This window comes from Pteropus alecto, unplaced genomic scaffold (assembly GCF_000325575.1).
Source record: "Pteropus alecto unplaced genomic scaffold, ASM32557v1 scaffold270, whole genome shotgun sequence".
Lineage (NCBI taxonomy): Eukaryota > Metazoa > Chordata > Mammalia > Chiroptera > Pteropodidae > Pteropus > Pteropus alecto.
The window spans coordinates 2,473,701-2,490,848 of record NW_006430735.1 but is presented as its reverse complement, the minus strand read 5'-3'; the positions used below and the strand labels follow the sequence as shown (position 1 = coordinate 2,490,848).

The following is a 17,148-nucleotide window of genomic DNA, read 5'->3' as shown; positions in this document are numbered from 1 at the left end:
CAATCATAGCATGTCTATACTATGAGATAATATTCGTTAAAAATGAGGTAGATTTGTATGTATTGACTTGGAAGGAATCCCATAGCATAACAAATTAAGAAAAAGACACTTCGGAAAACATGGAATGATATTATGTTTTATCAAACAATGATGTCATTGTTATGCATACTTACCTCCCACCTTTAGTACCACTTTGCTTATGATTTTTATAGATGTTGTTGCCACATAGCACATGTAACTTCCTTCATCCGGAAGGCTTAATCTTCTGAAGGATAGGGAGGCATTCCCATTGTGAATTTCCCCGTGGAAGAGGGATGTCCTGTTTGTGTACCTGGGATCTTGCTTTTCCAAATGGTCACTGTCTTTGTAGTATGTGTGAACATTGTAATCTTGATTCTTCCAGTGAATTACAATGTTGGGCCCACTTTCAAATGAGCAAGGGAGAATTACATCTTCATTAAGTTCTCCAATGACTATTTTCTCATTCAGAGAACTACTATGACTGAAAAAACCTGAAAAGAATGTATACAAAATTAAGCAGTTCTGAAGAGAATTAATGATGGATGCTATCAAAGATATTAGGACTATCTAGAAGAACTATCATTACAGACCACATCATCAAGAACACTTGCTAGTCTACTAGAAACAAGCCATGAAGCTCTCTATTTGAGTTTCTGCAATTTTAATTGAATATCTGTTTGACTCATTGTAACTATGAGAATTAGCAATAGCTTAAAGCATAGAAACACTACATTGCTCCCCACATGATCAATAGTCTCATCTTTCCTCTGATCCTGGCCTGCTAGTTACTGGAAATTATGTATATCATGTAATAAAAGACTCCAGTTGATTTTTATTCCCTGAACACATTCACCTTTAACACCTACTATAACAATAACAAATGAGTTTATCCAGCTAGCTAAAGCCAACAGGCCCTTAAAGAATAGAACAAACTTAACTTAGTTGGGCTAGGAAATATTTGGAGCATGCAGAAAACAATCCTAGGTTCAGAAATCTGTTAGAAATATTCAGACAGTCTCAAGTGAGGGAGCACACAAACGAGAGCAGTCCAAAAGGAGAAATAAGTGACTCATTTATTTTGGCTTTAAGACAATTCTCAGGATATCCTATGAGTCAATGAAAACTAGTTAAGAAATATTATTTTGGATATAAATGTGGAAGTCCAATCCTCCTGACATACATACGTGTATTATTGTCTACTTCAGAAGTTGATTTTTAAAAGCAAATGGATTTCATGATCAAGGTTTCTGCAAAGAAAATATGCTTGGCCATTTCATAATCATTGAAGCCAGCATCCGGTTTCTTTGACCATTTCACAAAACATTTTAAGTAGATTGTATGCCCTATGAATTCTATATTAGGACTAGAAAGGAGCTTATCTTGTAGATGATATAGTAAACTCCTTTAGACCTTGGCCAAGGCCACCCAAGATGAGAGAATTGGGTGCTCACGTGGCCCTGTCACAAAGTCTTTTTCCTTTGCCTCCTCCTCTGGGGTTTTTCCCCTCTGCCAAGTCCTACTTCTTTCCCTCAGAAGGACTTAATTTACTTCTGTATATAGTGCTAGAGGGACATGGATGGTATTATGCTGAAAGACATGGAAAGGTGGGCTAGAAAAGGAGTGGTTTTGTTGACCTCCCTAATTGCTCTGCTAAACACCTCTAATCTTTTATCAGTTAATTAAAAATGTCTATCACAGGATCTAGCAAAGCTGATAATGCCTTCTGTCAAGTGTTGAGTAAATACCAAGCTTACACTTTAAAAAATCAACCAATTAATCAAACTTGCCTTTCTAGTGATTTTATATCTGGTAGCAGATAACAGATTAGAAGGAGCCTTAATCAGAGTAGAAAAGAGAAAATATAATTTTTTAATCTTCATGTAGACTTCCAGTCTGTTCCCTGTTTTTCACTAACTGATCTTTCAGAAAAGTTCACAATGTTATGACTATAGAGGAAACAGCCACCTTGCATTGTGTGCTCATGTTCCTATCAAATGATACAAATAACTAACACTTGGGTGTAATATAAAGAAACTTACCTTGAGATCCCCTTAGAAATGTTATAAGAATGAGGAGGAAAGACAGCACTGCCTTCATATCTTCTGGAGGTCATGTTAGTTACACCATCAAAGAGAAGCAAAATATGCATGTTATACATTTTAAGTGCAAACAGAATTGGGAGAATTAAAGTGTCTGACTATAGTGGATTAGTTCAATAAACTATGGTACTTCCACACAAATAATTCTCCTGCAGCCATTAAGATGATATTGTAAAAGAAAGTGCCATAGCATGGAAGGAGGTTCTTATTGTTATAAAAGGAGGAAATCAGATTATAATGAAACTTTTAAGTAGCATAGTCCCTTTTGAAAAGCACACACATTTCTGCACATAGGAGACTGACGTATCCCTAAAAATACACTAAAATGTTAACTCTGAAGAGCAGGTTTCATATCTAATGCAGTGCCAAGTAGATAGCAGGTTCTGAAAAATGGCTGTTGAAAGAATAAAGATTTAGTATACGTTCAGTGGTGGTTCTCTGGATAATGGTTTTTGTCTGTTACTTTTAAAGCTCTCTACAATGAATGTGTACTGCCTTTATAGTAAATATACTAAAAACAAATTCGATGAAATATTAAATGCCAATGATGTTAACTGTGGTGTTACTTATAATTACACATAAAAAAACAAAACAAAACCTGTGAACATATTAAATGTCCAATAATTGTGCAAATCATAAGGCAGCCATTAAAATCATGGTTAATAGTTTCAAAAAATTTAAAAAGTAAAAAAATACAGATTGTGAAATGTATGCATACAACATAATTTCGAGTAGGTAAAGTACAACTGATTTTCTGGTGATGGGATTACAAATCATTTTTACTCTTAAAAAATTTGTTTAAAGAATAACATACAGAAGTTTCAAAACTTCTGAAAAAAATTCTTAAAGAAGTTATTTGGGAGCTCTACCATCACATGATTGTATTTTAAATGTTACAGGGTATGAGATTTAAGAATGATTAAAGCTATCCTAAAAAATAAAATTAGATTCCTTCATTGCATTTTATCAAATTAAAACCTGTTAGATTAATAATTTATAGTTTCAATTTTATATTTTAAATACTAGGGGAAAATAATTAAATATACATCCTTGGGAGAGCACCTATTAAACATGACTGTACATTTTCTGCTATAGATACATCTATATAAAAATTGGAAAAGCAATAAAAACATTAAAATACAAATAAATAGGGAAAACATTTGCAATATGACAAAGTTATCTCTCCAATAGCTTCCATCTTTCCCAGAGCAAGAGCTAAAATGCTTGCCAAAGTAAAAACTTGTAAAATAGTATTAGTAATGAAATGAAGACCTTTATATTTCTTCCTATAGATGTATTTGTATATATAATACATGAAAAGACTTCACAATGATTATCTCTGAATAGTAAGGTTTCAAGTAATCATTGAGCTTATTTGTGAACATAGGGGTAGATATGTAAATACTTTTGACTTTTATAGACTTTTAAAAAATTAAGATTTAATCTGTCTCTTTCCAAGCAAAAATTAACTCTGCCTGGTTTTACGTAAATTTAAGGCATTTCATGTTCACTGTCCAAGATAGGTTCACCTTCTCACTCTCCATGATTCTAGTATTTGCTACCTTTCCTTGAAACTTCCAACATCCTCTTTTCCCATCTCCCTTTAAGCTGATGCTCTTGCTTCTTTAATTAGTTACAATTATGGATACTCCCTCATCCACCCCCACTAACAGCTGTGTCCCACTCTTTCTGCCTCCCCTTCTCCTCTTAACCAAGGCCAAATCTTTCATTATTGCTCAGTATCCCACATCTTTTTTTGCATTCTAGAAATTTATCCCTCAATTATATCCCTTGTCTACTATATTATCAGGTTCTCTCTCTCTAATTCAATCCTGAGTATAAACATTACAAAATGTTCCATCTTAAGAACGTGAAAAAAAAAAAATAGTCTCCTCGACTCTTGATTAGCTATTTATCTATTTCTCAGTTCTATTAATTTCTTGAACTAATTGTCTAAATAGCCACCCCATTTCCCCTTTGCAGTCTCCCCTCAATCCACTCTGGGCCCATCTGCATGACATGTCATAAATTGCCCTTGTCAGTGTCAATGAAAACATCCATGTTGTCAAAAACAGTGGATATGATTGGTCTTCATGTTATTCAATCTCACGGCTGTATTCAACATAACTGGCTATTACTTTCCTCATGGAAGATTCTTCTCTTAGTTTCTGGATCACCATATTCTCCTAGTTTTTCCTTCCTCACTGCTGTTCTTCCTTAGTCCTTCACTGGACCCCCTCCTCTGCTTGCCCTATTTAGGCGAATTCCTCTATTCCGTGGCTCTGAATGTCATCTGTATATCAAGGATTCTCAAACTTATATACTGAGTCAAGGTCATATATTCAACTGCCCATGTGATCTGTTCATTTAGATGCCTTATAGGCATCGCAGAATTAACATAAGCCCTTGTTTCCACCTCATTCCCTTTACCATTGTCCCTGTCCCAACCTAAACAATACAACAAAAATTACCCTATTCCTCCTTCAGTCTTTAACTCAATAATTGATAACAAATCCTCCCAGTTGTGTAGGCCAAAAACTTAGAAATCAACTTTGACTTTTTCTTTCCCTCATGCCCATATCTAACCCATTCATCAGTTTTGTTTTTTGTTATTTTGTTTTTTGTTTTTTGGGGTTTTTTTTGCTACTGGATTAGACAAAACTACATTACTTATACACTTATCTCCAACTCTACTCTTACAATCCTGCTCCAAAGCCACTGAATATCTAAAATAGATATCTGGCTGATTACCCCTTTTCTACTCTTGCCTCCTTACAATCCACTGTCAACACAGCAGCCAAGAGTCATATTTTTAAAACATAAATCATTCAAAGGTATCCTTCTAATTAAATCCCTTCACTGGTTTCCCATCACACTTAAATACAAATTCTTAACTCTAACCTCTCTAGCCTTTTGTACTTTGGTTCTTGGTCCTGCTAGCCCCTCTAGCCTCTCCCATAACAGCCCAAAACATACTTCCAAAAGCCTTGTGAACACAAGTGTTCCAATTCAAGGGTCAGCATGAGTATAAGCCGAAAATTAGGCCCTTGAGAACTATATAATTCATGTCTTTTGAATAAAATGACAAATTACAGTAACCCATTTATCATCCAAGAATGAAAAAAAAAAACCGTGAATAAAAAAAACATACTCAACCTCTTCTACACAAACGTTTGATTTAGCGCTGTTGAAATAATTTCAGCATTCAGCTAAGTGAAGCAGTTAATGAGTACTTGGCCCTATTTTTATGCCTAAGTTTTATTTTTAGACATTGATTTTCTTCCCCAAAAGCAGCATAAATCTTCCACCTTGGATTAAACTGAAGTTACCCAAGTTGCAATCAGCATCCTTACAAAAGGGCTCAAATGTTAGAAGCATCTTGTTCTGGTGCGTTTTGGCTGGATTCCAGATGTCGGTGAGAAAGGCAAAAAGAGGCGGCCTCTGTAATGGAACATGGCAAAAAGAAATCTTGACGCTAGGACCAATCAGACAGAAGAGAAAATTGAGGCCATTCTACAAGCATAAAATAAAGAGCACAGAACAGCTACACTGTACCCCTCTTAATAGCTACAGACCAAATTGACTGCAGCCATCAGCACTAATTGTGACAATGGTGAGAACTTCACTTGTGTTCAGGTCAGATTCTCTAGCCTGCACATCGGTAACACTCAAAGCTAGTTCCAGCCTCATAACCGCTGGCCTAGATGTGACCAGAGCCACATAACAAGTCAATTCTCTTTTTGAAAAACAAGAACGTTTCACATCACTTGCATCATGCCAGTTTACGTTATGAATTCCTTCAGGAAAAATAGCTACATTCTCCTCTGCATCGTTTTTCAATTCAGTGCTTCTCTACAGTGCTCATGGCACTGAGCCCATTTGTGAAGGAAGTCATAACAAAAGGAAAACTCTGAGTAGCATCCTGGGGATTTCCCCTTAGCATCCATTTAGATTTTAATAGGATTGACTTTGTTTAGATAGAAAATAAAAAGAACAATTTTAGGATTATCCTTGCTTTATTAAAAAAAAAAAAAAAATTCTCCCCAATGTTTTACAGTGAAAATCTGCCACTTGAGGATTCATATATTGAGTTGAAACTGAAATTCTAGGGGTACTGGTTTGGCTCTAGGCTCTGTTTTTGTTTTGGTTTTGAGTGAGGAGTCTTTCTTGGTTTGTGTGTTTGGAACCAGATTAAAAGTATGTGCTAATACATTTTGGGGGAGGTGTAGAGGTACAGTTGCAGGGCAGAAAGAGTAAAGGAAAAGGGGAAGTGAAATAAGGAAAAAAGCAGAAACTAGGTGGTAGTGCCTTGGTTTCCACAGATTTAGAACAGAACACAGAGCCACAAGCTCACTCTCAAAGGATGATCTCCAGGCATCTGCTACAGAACCACAGCACCTCAGAACAACCATAAGAGGAAGAGAACAAAAGGAATTTATAGGTTTTCTCGATTGGTCAAAGTTTTCCCTCTGAGACTTTAACTCCTATGCTCTTCCTGGTTGTGTACCTGGCCCCTTGGGACAGACACTAAAGAAGCCAGATGTCATGCTTCACAGCATGACACTTTGAGTCTGGAAATACAGGGGAAAGGAAATCACAGCCTCCGAGAGTCTGTGGGTTACCCTGGGACTCTACAGCTATTGCATCTCTCGCTATGGTAGGTACAGTGGAGGACATGCTGAACTTGGCCTCTCCAGGGGAGGCAGAGTCAGCTGCTGACATTTGAAAAGGAGGCAATGGCACTGGGGTAAGGGGTTTCTAACTAGTCGAGGGGCCAGGAAACAAGTAAGGCCAAAAAAATCTAGGGAGGCTCGTAAATTGGGTCCATTAAAAGTATTTCAAAAACACCACACATTTAATATCTGATATTTTGTATATTAGCAGACCATTAATCACCTGCTCAGATTCCCTGTGGTCACTTTTATCAGTTCAACTTTCATGCACGCATTGCTCAGCTACTACTACCTGCTCACATAACTGCAATCTTCTTCAGAGGATTGCCCTTAGGTGATGGAAGCTATGGTTCTAAGAGTTACACTCCTTCCCTACTCCCTGCTACAGTGGTGGCTTCAAGGCAAGAGACAGTCTGTGGTCCACAGCCCCCCTGGGAATAAGGCTGAGACTTCACCTGAAGCCACATCCTCACTTAGCTTCTATCTCTGTTCCATCTTGCTTTCCACACTTCCTTACAGGTTTCTCCTAAAAACACTCCCTCATTATTTGTCCATAAATCCCCATCTCCGGTGGGGTTGGTCCCTAAAGGCAGAGCCTGAGATAAAGTACACGTGTAGGAAACCACATTACATAGGAGGGTCCAGGGCACCACTGTGCTGCCAAGGACCATTTTCCAGTTCAGACTCCTATTACAGAAGGTTCTTCTCGACAAAATGACAGATTATATCATCCTCTTCAGTTCAGTTTTGCTCTATAACAGAAAGAATATAGCTAGACAGAATGGTTTCGGTTTTTTTTTTTTTTTTGGTTGTTTGTTTAGCAAGAACACTGAAAAGCCAAGACAACAAACAAAAGAAAACATCAGGGTTAACAAGGCATATGGCAGGTGTTTTGTAGAGCACATAAAGGCAGTGAGCAATTGAACATGTCTCTATTCACTGAAATGAGTTTTGAACATGTGCAAATGTTAAGGTCTAGGTCTCCTGGAAATATTCACCTCTCCCTCTATAGAACACACCGATAGATGCCTAATGGCACACCAAATGCCTCTGGGAAGCTAGTCTGCTATGTCTGTGTTTTTCTGCTCCCATCAGTTCAGTGTATTATCATTAAATAATTTAACTAAATGTTGTTAATTGACTAAATGGGAAGACAAATGTGTTTCTCCAACAACTAAGTTGAAAAAGATGAATGAGTTAGAAGGCTAAATAAAAGCAAACCACAAAGGAGGAGGGAAGAAAATTCTGGTATTGGATTAGGTGTGGGAGACACAATAGTGAAAGACTGAAAGCAAATTATAAAGATCCAGACGGAGTTGGACTCTTTTCTTACAATCTGAATGCAAAATTCTCTAGGTGCTTTCAAGAAACAAAAACTAGAAATACTGGATGGTACATTATTAATTTAGTTGGTGCAAGAAAGATAATTCAGGAAATCAAACAGCAGGCCCCATACTCAGAACAGGCCTTGATGTCCTCCACTCACAAAACCAGAAAATAGACATTGGTATATTTATATATTTTGAATGTTTTTAAAATTAAATTTGGATATCTTTTTTTAAAAGCCGGACCAACTACTGGACCTGATTATGTCACATGTAAGGATTTTGACTAAAGAAATGAAAGCTCTCAAATGATATGATGAATTTTCACCACAGATAATGGGAGGCAAGTTTCTATAACACAGAGGAGGAGCAGCAATATGTGGAGGCCAAAGAATCTGAGCTCAACTGTAATGGAAGGCTTCCTTCCTCACATTGGTTTAGGTTTATCACCTAATTCTGATATTAGAATCCCATTGTATGGTGATGTATCTACTGTTTCTCATTCTCCAATAGGAGATTAACCATTCTGATTCAGTCCCTGTGTGTGCTTTTCAAATCCAAAAGAACTCCTCTTTGTATCTACTTATTAAGGTGTTGGGGTTGAGTGACCTACAACAGAATATCAGAATTAAGGATTTGGTGTGAAGAATAGTCAAAACCCAATCTTGACAAGAATTATTCCTAGCAGCGCACTGCTTAGAGCTTTTATTAGGTAATGCTTTATAATAGGTTGCTTTCCTCCAGTGCTTGTGCCTATATACACCTGAATCAGAGGCTTTCAGTCCTTCGAATTTAAAGTTACAGCTAATTCAACTAGCTGGTGCACTGGGAACAACTGCTGGCCTTTCAAAGTACAGTAGTTATCAGGTTGGCTTTGTACCAGTGAGTTTTCTGTACAGTTCAGTGTCAGTTCTGCCAAATAACTTTTGTTTGTGAAGCGCCATTGCTTCAGCCATATATCCTACTCACAATCCATTCCTAAATTAGAGTCAGAAAATGTTAAAGTTCTGAGAAACAAGAGAAAACAAAATACCTCAACTTTATCCTGACCTCCTAGGAAACAAAATTAGATCTTTCTTCATATGGGACCCCACTCTGTCATCCCACAAGCTTACCATCTTTCCTGCCAATAAAAACATACAGCTTGAACACCTCCTATGGGTCACAAACTGTACAGGGATGAGTCAGACAGTCTCTACTCTCAGAAACCTGCCTGGCACTCAAAAATAGGTGAGTTATATTAATAAATCATAATACAGAGATAAGGACTCCCGTTAAGTGCTATGCAAGGACAGAGGACGAATACTTGAGCTTCATGAGGGCGGGGTGTTAAGGGAAGCTTCTTGAAGCATCGGCTTTTTGAAGCTCAAGAGAAACTGGCCTGTAAAAGAGTAGAGAGAAATAGAGGAGGGAAGTTATTCTAGGTGGACAGTAGAACAAAGTTATACAGCTGCAAGAGAGAAAATACCAAGCAGGCCATGTGGAAGAGAAAAAGCTGGAAAGGTGTGCAAGGGCTAAGATCATGACCTTTCTTGCAAGCCACACTAAGGAAATAGAAAACTAATGAAAAAGTGAGATTTGTGTTTTAGAAAGATCACACCAGTAGGATTATGCAAGGACATAAGAGCCAGCCTGTAAGCATCAACGAAGTAAATGTGATAGGAAACCATTTAAAAGCAGACTTTATAGTGTGAAAAGGATAAAATGTGAAAGAACACCGTGACAGAGACAGGTACCATTTTCCTCCTCCCTCACTAACAGAACTCCTTCTCTGTCTAGCCCTGTGCAGGATGCGACCACCTCTAGTTAAAAGGAGAACTGAGAAAGGGTAAGGAAAAGGAAAGGAGATGACCATGATCTGGCTCAGTGTGGGAGTGAGCATCCTCCACACTTGGGAAAGAAGGAGCTGGGGTGATGACCATTGTGAAGAGCTGGGTTTGGGGAGGGGTGGAAAACAGTCAGAACTTCCAAACTTTCTTGGAAATTGAGAGTCCAGCAACTAAACATGTTTACACAACTCTTGAGTATGGAACCCCAGTTATGTCTATATGTCTGCCTTTTCCTCCTCCTAACTCTGAGCCCAAGAGAAGTAGGAAAGTGTGGGCAGCCTCTTGCACTGCTTTGTATCTGAAATGAATTACAGGCATACCTCGTTTTATTGCATTTTGCTTGATTGCACTCCACAGATGTTGGGTGTTTTTTTCTTCCACCAGCAAAAAGATGATGACTCACTTTATTGTGACACTCACTTCACTGCAGTGGTCTGGAACCAAATCGGCAATATCTCCAAGGTATGCCTATACTAAAATTAAACTGAAACAAACAAACAAACACATTTTGAGACCGTTTTGAACAATGGGACATAAACAGAGGTCTCTTGGGAGGATTTCTATAGAAACTTTTGTGTCCTTGTGAGAGAAATAGATGCAAGAGCTGAATGATGGCAAACCTGATCCGTCTACCTTCTGAGCATAGATTCGATGCCTGGAGCTGCAGCAGCCATTCTACAGATGTGAGGAAATAAGCATGAGGATTGAAAAGTCCATGTAACAAGAATGATAGAGCAGAAAGACAGAAAGATGGAAAGAACCTAGGTTGGTATTATTTTTGAGTCCCTGTACCTGCTTGTTCAGGATTCTCTACCTTTAAACTTCCTGTTAAGTAATACATTCAAACTGCTGTGAGTTGGACCTACAAATGTCTCCATACATTCCAAAGTGACAAAATAAAAATAACTCTTTTACCTGATGAAGAGGTACTGACGCAGGAAGTAGGCTCCATTTTTGTCTACATAAATAAATCAATGAATAAAATAATCTCTCCTACCACAACAAAATATTGAAAGATGTTACATCATTTTTTAACAGAGTAAAGTGAGAGACATGCATTTGCTTGCTGATTGTAGAAAAACCAGTTTTAATCTTGAAGCTAAAACAAACATTAGTTACAAGCCTTTGGAAGTTTGTAGTAAGTTTAATGTGCCTTATGTTTTTTATAGGAAGAGATTTCTAACAGCAGAACCACATTAACCTTAAATTTCCTATTTCTTTTTAGTGTCATCATTAAAAGGAAAATAAACTGATTCTCAGCAGAAACATTTCTTGCAAATATGGACGTTTTCTATTATACAACTAGAAAAGAGTTTGGCTAACTATTTTACTCTCCAGAGCCCCTGTTCCTATTTCTTTCAAAGAAAAAAGGAATAAATACTTGTTTTGAAGGGGCCTTTAAAAATAAGGCTATAAAGTAGTAAAGTAACTTCATAGTATACAATTAGGACATAAATGCCCTTCCCCCCACCCCAAGCATGTCCTCATGGCCTTGGTTCCCATACTTCTTAATTCTATAAACTACTCCAGTATCTTTCCATTTTATGTGTGCCAACAAAATCTGTTTTTTGCTTAAGGTAATTTAAATTTGGTTATTATAAAAGTGTTCTGACACCAAATCTTGCCCACTGCCATATTCACCTTCAATAATATTCACAGATATGAAAAAAAAATCTAAATAAGGCTTCATTTCCAACCTAGCAGGATGACAAAGATATAGGTAGGTAGGTAGGTAGGTAGGTACACACATAGATATCTACACATAGATATACATTTAACGTTCAGTTCTGGAAAAGATACTTGGAGAAATGGTGATGGTATACACTGATATACAACTCTCTGGAAAGTAATTTGGCAATATTTATTAAAATGCCTTTACAACAGCAAGACCTTCTCTATCATTTAAGGTGAGTTTAGTGACAAGCAACAGATTTAAAACTGAAGCAAGAGGAAAATTTATTAGAAGGACACAGGGGAACTCCAGAATTGAAGGAAGAACAACCAAGTTACAAAAAGAGCAGAGGCCCAGACAATTTCAGGAAAACCAACAACAGGAACCCTGGGGACTTCTTGAGTTCTGTTTTGTGGTGACTCAGATCCAATCGACTTCCACCTGAACAGCGAGCAGGTCACTGTTCTACTGTTCAAATGGGAGGGATGAAGCATTGGTTACATACTTCTACCCTTGGGAAAGTCAGCCATGGCAGGGAAGGAAGAGCTAAATACTATACACTCAGTTCATTGGTATATTTATATGCATGCACCATTGGCTGCTCAACATACACACATGTTCCTGTGTAGTCACAGATGCTTCCACCTAACACCACCCAAATACTCTATGAACAATGGCAAACTCGCTCACCTCTTTCACAATGGGAAGTGGTCTGAAGTTACACACGGCTGCTTCATCCAAGAGTAATGGTAGATTTCACAAAGCCATTGCTCATAAAGATCAGTGATTCTCATCTTTGTAGGAAAGAAATAGTAAGTTTTTGTTTCTAATCTGTCATGGACAAATTCATTGGGAAAATGCAATAAAAATGAATTGCTAAAAAATGAAATTAAAAAGAACATAAAAAGAATTGGTTTTTTATTATCACATACCACAGGCATAGAGATTTTGATACTAATTTGACAGAGTGATTTTACATGCTCTCTATTTCTAAACTTCTTGCATCATGAACCAGTAATAAATAGCTCACAGACTGGCACCAGCCTGCAGACCCTCCACTTTGAGTAGCTCTGCTTTAGATGATATCCATTCCCCCTCAACTTCTGCTTCAACGTATGGTCCAAAAGGAATAGAAATACTTTACCACCAACAACATGCTCTACACACGATATGGACAGAAGAGACTTTTTTTCTAAGTCATGTCACAACAAGGAAACAGGCCTTTTTTCTGCTCTCAAAATCTGCAATTCCTTTCTTTAAAATCCAGGTGCTTTTACTGCAATTCTCCTACAAGGAATTGCCACAGGCACCATTCAACATCCAGCTCTACCTCAGTCACTGCATTAATTTGCTTCAATGAGGAGACAACATATGGACAGCAGTTGCAATGAGAATCACCACCTGATTAAAAAAATGTTAGGCAGCTTTTCTGGCATCAGCTCCATCTTCTCCATGCCTTGAGCTCCCAACAGACAGACCTGCTAGGGTTCCAGCTTCCGCAAGGTGACCTCATCCCTAGGTTCTCAGCACAAATTCTTCTCACCAATTCCTACTGTATCCTAAGTTCCTCGCTATCATCTATTCAATTTTCTTACTTCTCTATCACCTGGTTTGCTGCATTAAATTCTCTCTGTTGTAAATACCTGAAGTGGATGTTATTCTCTCTGAAAGACTACCTGTAGATCAACTAGGTTTACTCACATTAGTCCCTGTAGGATGATAATTAACACATTTTTCTCTGAGTATATAATAGGAATATTTATCCTTTGCAACTTTTAGAGCCCCCAAATTAGCTTTCACCTCTTTTGTAAAGGCTGCTTAGATTAAGAGAACCAAATGGTAGTTATTTGCATACCCCATACCTTCAAAATAGCTGATCGAAAGCAATATCACATTCTAGGATATATTTAAAGGCTTGAAAGATGTACATGTGGATATTTATACCTTATTCCCATCCAGCTTAGACATTTCAAACATTGATGACAATTGAAAAGGTTTTGTTTTTTATACAAAAAAAAAAACCCCAAAAAACAAACAACAACAACAACAAAAAAAACGAATAAAAAATAGACTTTAAAGGCTGGCTCATCAATATAATTCCTAAAGATTTCATGTTTAATTTGAGCCAAAGATTTCTGCTTGTCTATTTCCTGAGCCTTGATTACTCTACTGCCTTTGGATCTCTGACCACACCCACTTGGAGTCTGCAATCACTCGCCTTCAGCCTGATTCCTAACTGCTGAGTTTAGGGATCCCATTTTCATTGCATCTCTTTTCTCTGCAGTCGTAGCCCATAGTTAGCAATGTTCATTTTTAAAGGATTCTATAGCCTGTCTCAGCAATCTATTTCTTGTGGAAAGAAGATTCTTCTGAGATGCAAAAGCAAAACAGAATGAGAAGGAGGTATGCCATACACATATATATATATCCAAACTTATGTTTTTAGTTGTGCAGACTTTTAGAGCAAGAAAAGCCCTAGGATGATAAAAGGGAAGGAATTCAATGTCACTTAGTGTATGTAGGACAGCATTCAACAATGGTCTGCCCTCACCAGGGCACCAAACATGAAATTAAAGCTGGCTGCTTAAGCTAGCACATTGAGTGCACACTATTTGATAAGTATGATAGCAATAGTTTTAATAAATCTGAATTTCTGAAATTTCCTCTAAAATGCTTTCTTCACTATACCCTCTAAGGCATGTATGTGCTGAATTTAAATTAATCTTTGTTGCTGAGAGCACTAATGAAAAAGATATGGGATTGGGCCATGTACATTTGCCAGAGAAAATATAGGACATCAGATTAAATTTGAATTGAGATAAACAACCAACAATATTTCAATGTAAGTAAGTCCTGGGCAATATTTGGGACACACTCATACTAAAAAAAATTCTTGATTGGTTATCTGGAATTTAAATTTAATAAAGAGTCTCATGTTTTTATTTGCTATCTTCAGCAACTCTATTGGTGAGGGCAGCTGACATTATCTTCTTTTCAAATAAAAAAAAATCTTAACTGCATTTGACAAGGGAATATATACTGGTTTAGAACCAAGGCTGTGGAGTGAAATTGCCTAGGTTTCAATTGCATCACCTCTACTCAATGACTGTTGACCTTGGACCAGTAACAGTTACATAACATGTGTGGCCAGCGTGCCTCATCAATCTCCACTCTCTTCGTTTGGCAACAGCTACCTGGACACAAAGAGCTTCACCCCAAGGTGATGCCCAGTTTCCTGAGGGTAAGAAGTTGATGAGCTATCTGGCTACCACTTACCATGAGCTCTTACATTTCTGTCCCAAAACATAGAAGGGAGCCTCACTGCCTTTCACCCCAGTAAGATTCAATGGCTAATACTGCCTTTCTCTAGGTGTCTGTAGTATGTAATCCCATCAGTATCAGCAAGGGCTTTCTTTTTCGATAACAATAGAAAGGAACCCAGAACAAGCTAAACATAAATTTTTGGGGAAGGAGTATAAGGTTATTCACATGACACAAGCAAGGGCACCACAGACCAGCTCCAGTAAGGAGAGGAGCAGGAGCAGTACAATGTCAGAACCAGGTGCAGAAGCATGAGGTCACTGCACCAGGATACTACTTGAGGTGACCCCCTTTTTTCTGCCTCTGTCAGGTTTCCAAATCTTTTTTGATGGGTGGTAGGGTGCAGCTTGAATCTAGGTGTTCTATTCCTGTATCAGAATGATTAAGGACAAGGACTGAGAACAATGGCACAGCCAGAGACTCTTCGGGAATCAATGTCAGCTGGGCACACACCCCAGTTGGAGTCTATTGTAAGCTTTGCTTCAGCAACCCTATTAGGACTCTATTATAAGAAAATAATGAGAGATGTAATAGACATATGGACAAAGCTGTTTGTTACAGTGAGGAATTGAAAGCAATCTGAATGTCCAACAATAGGGAGAAGATTAAAACAACAATATGGGAGAATAAAATATGATATGTAATTATAATTATAGGGTTTTAAATGCTGAGTTGATATTTAATGTTATAGGAGGTTCTTGTATAAAATTTATAATGCATGTCAAAATTTTACAATGATTCCTTTTTGCCTAAGACTGGCAGGAAATACAAGAAAAATTCACTCACTAGTCTCACCACCCAGAGATAATTTTGCTGTTCACAGTTAAATAGCCTCCATTTTTCTAATGAGCTTGGAAATTATTTTTTTAATTAAGATTTCTGATTGCTTATGAATCAAGCTGCAACATGCTTTCCAAAATGGATGTTCATTGTTTCTTGAACAAGCTACTCAAGAGAAAACAACCAACTTGGTTTCTCAAGTGCTTCATGCTTATCCCTACAGCTTGTTTTCCTTACAGCGAGCATCTGTGATTTCAGGATCCACGGAAATGCCATGTCTTTCATAAAATCTTTGTCAATTTCTAATGATAAAGGTGATACAAGCAAAATGTAATAGAGTGTAGTCACTTGCCACCACACTCTATTACATTTTGCTTGTATCACTCATACAAGAAAACTTACGGTCTTCTGTAGTTTTAAAAGCATGGAAAAGCATTTAAATTTTGCATTGTTTTTGCCAGGGTGGATGGAAGGAAGGGAGGTAAGGAGGAAAAAAACAGAAGGAAAGAATTTTTTTTAAATTAAAAAAAAGAACCATGGCCTATTCTAAAGATGCTAGAGAGTAAAGAAAACATTGATAACCAAAATGCAACGTGATCCTTGATTAGGTCTTCAATCAAAAAATTGCTACGCTGCAACAAATATAAGAGGGTTGAAATCGTACCAACCATATTCTCTGATCATAATGCTTTGAAACTAGAGATCAACTGTAAAAAGAAAGCGGAAGGAACCACAAATAAATGGAGATTAAACAACATACTACTGAAGAATAACTGGGTCAGAGAAGAAATAAAAAGGGAGATCAAGAGATACATAGAAATGAATGATAGTGATAGTACAACATATCAAAACTTTTGGGACATGGCGAAAGCGGTCATAAGAGGGAAGTTCATATCATTACAGGCCTACCTCCAAAAACACATACTAGCCCAAATAAACAACCTGATGCTTCATCTTAGAAAACTAGAAAAGGAAGAACAAATGAAGCCTAAAGTCAGCAGAAGGAAAGAAATCATCAAAATTAGAGCAGAAATAAATGAAATTGAAAACAACAACAACAACAAAAAAAAAAAATAGAAAAAATAAATGCAACAAAGAGCTGGTTCTTTGAGAAGGTTAAAAAAATTGACAAACCCCTGGCTAGATTCACTAAAGAAAAAGAAAGGACAAATAAACAAAATCAGGGATGAAAAAGGGGAAATTACAACAGACACTGCAGAAATACAAAGGATCATACAAGAATACTATGAAAAAGTATATAATACCAAATTTAATAACCTAGAAGAAATGGACAGTACTTAGAAAACTACAACCTTCCTAAACTGAATCAAGAAGAACTGGAAAATCTAAATAGACTGATCAGTAGTATAGACATTGAAACAATCATTAAAAACCTACCAAAAAGTAAAAGTCCAGGACCACATGGCT

The 17,148-nt window shown here is 37.3% G+C and overlaps 1 protein-coding gene across 14 annotated transcripts in view; it reads right to left on the bottom strand.

Moving 5' to 3' along the window:
* Positions 1–17,148, bottom strand: part of HHLA2 (HERV-H LTR-associating 2) — a 110,435-nt gene that overhangs the window by 12,574 nt on the left and 80,713 nt on the right. For 8 of the 14 annotated variants that reach the window (XM_025050965.1, XM_025050967.1, XM_025050959.1 and 5 more), the window contains 5 exons: positions 12,310–12,413; positions 10,268–10,431; positions 5,429–5,561; positions 2,061–2,123; positions 174–512 (listed from right to left, as the gene is read on the bottom strand). In XM_025050965.1, the coding sequence (XP_024906733.1) occupies positions 174–512; positions 2,061–2,123; positions 5,429–5,498 (472 nt within the window). In that variant the 5' untranslated portion in view covers positions 5,499–5,561; positions 10,268–10,431; positions 12,310–12,413. Of the gene's footprint in view, positions 1–173; positions 513–2,060; positions 2,124–5,428; positions 5,741–10,267; positions 10,432–12,309; positions 12,414–17,148 lie in introns of those variants that run through there. The other 6 variants (XM_025050981.1, XM_025051009.1, XM_025050992.1 and 3 more) reach the window with 6 other exon arrangements.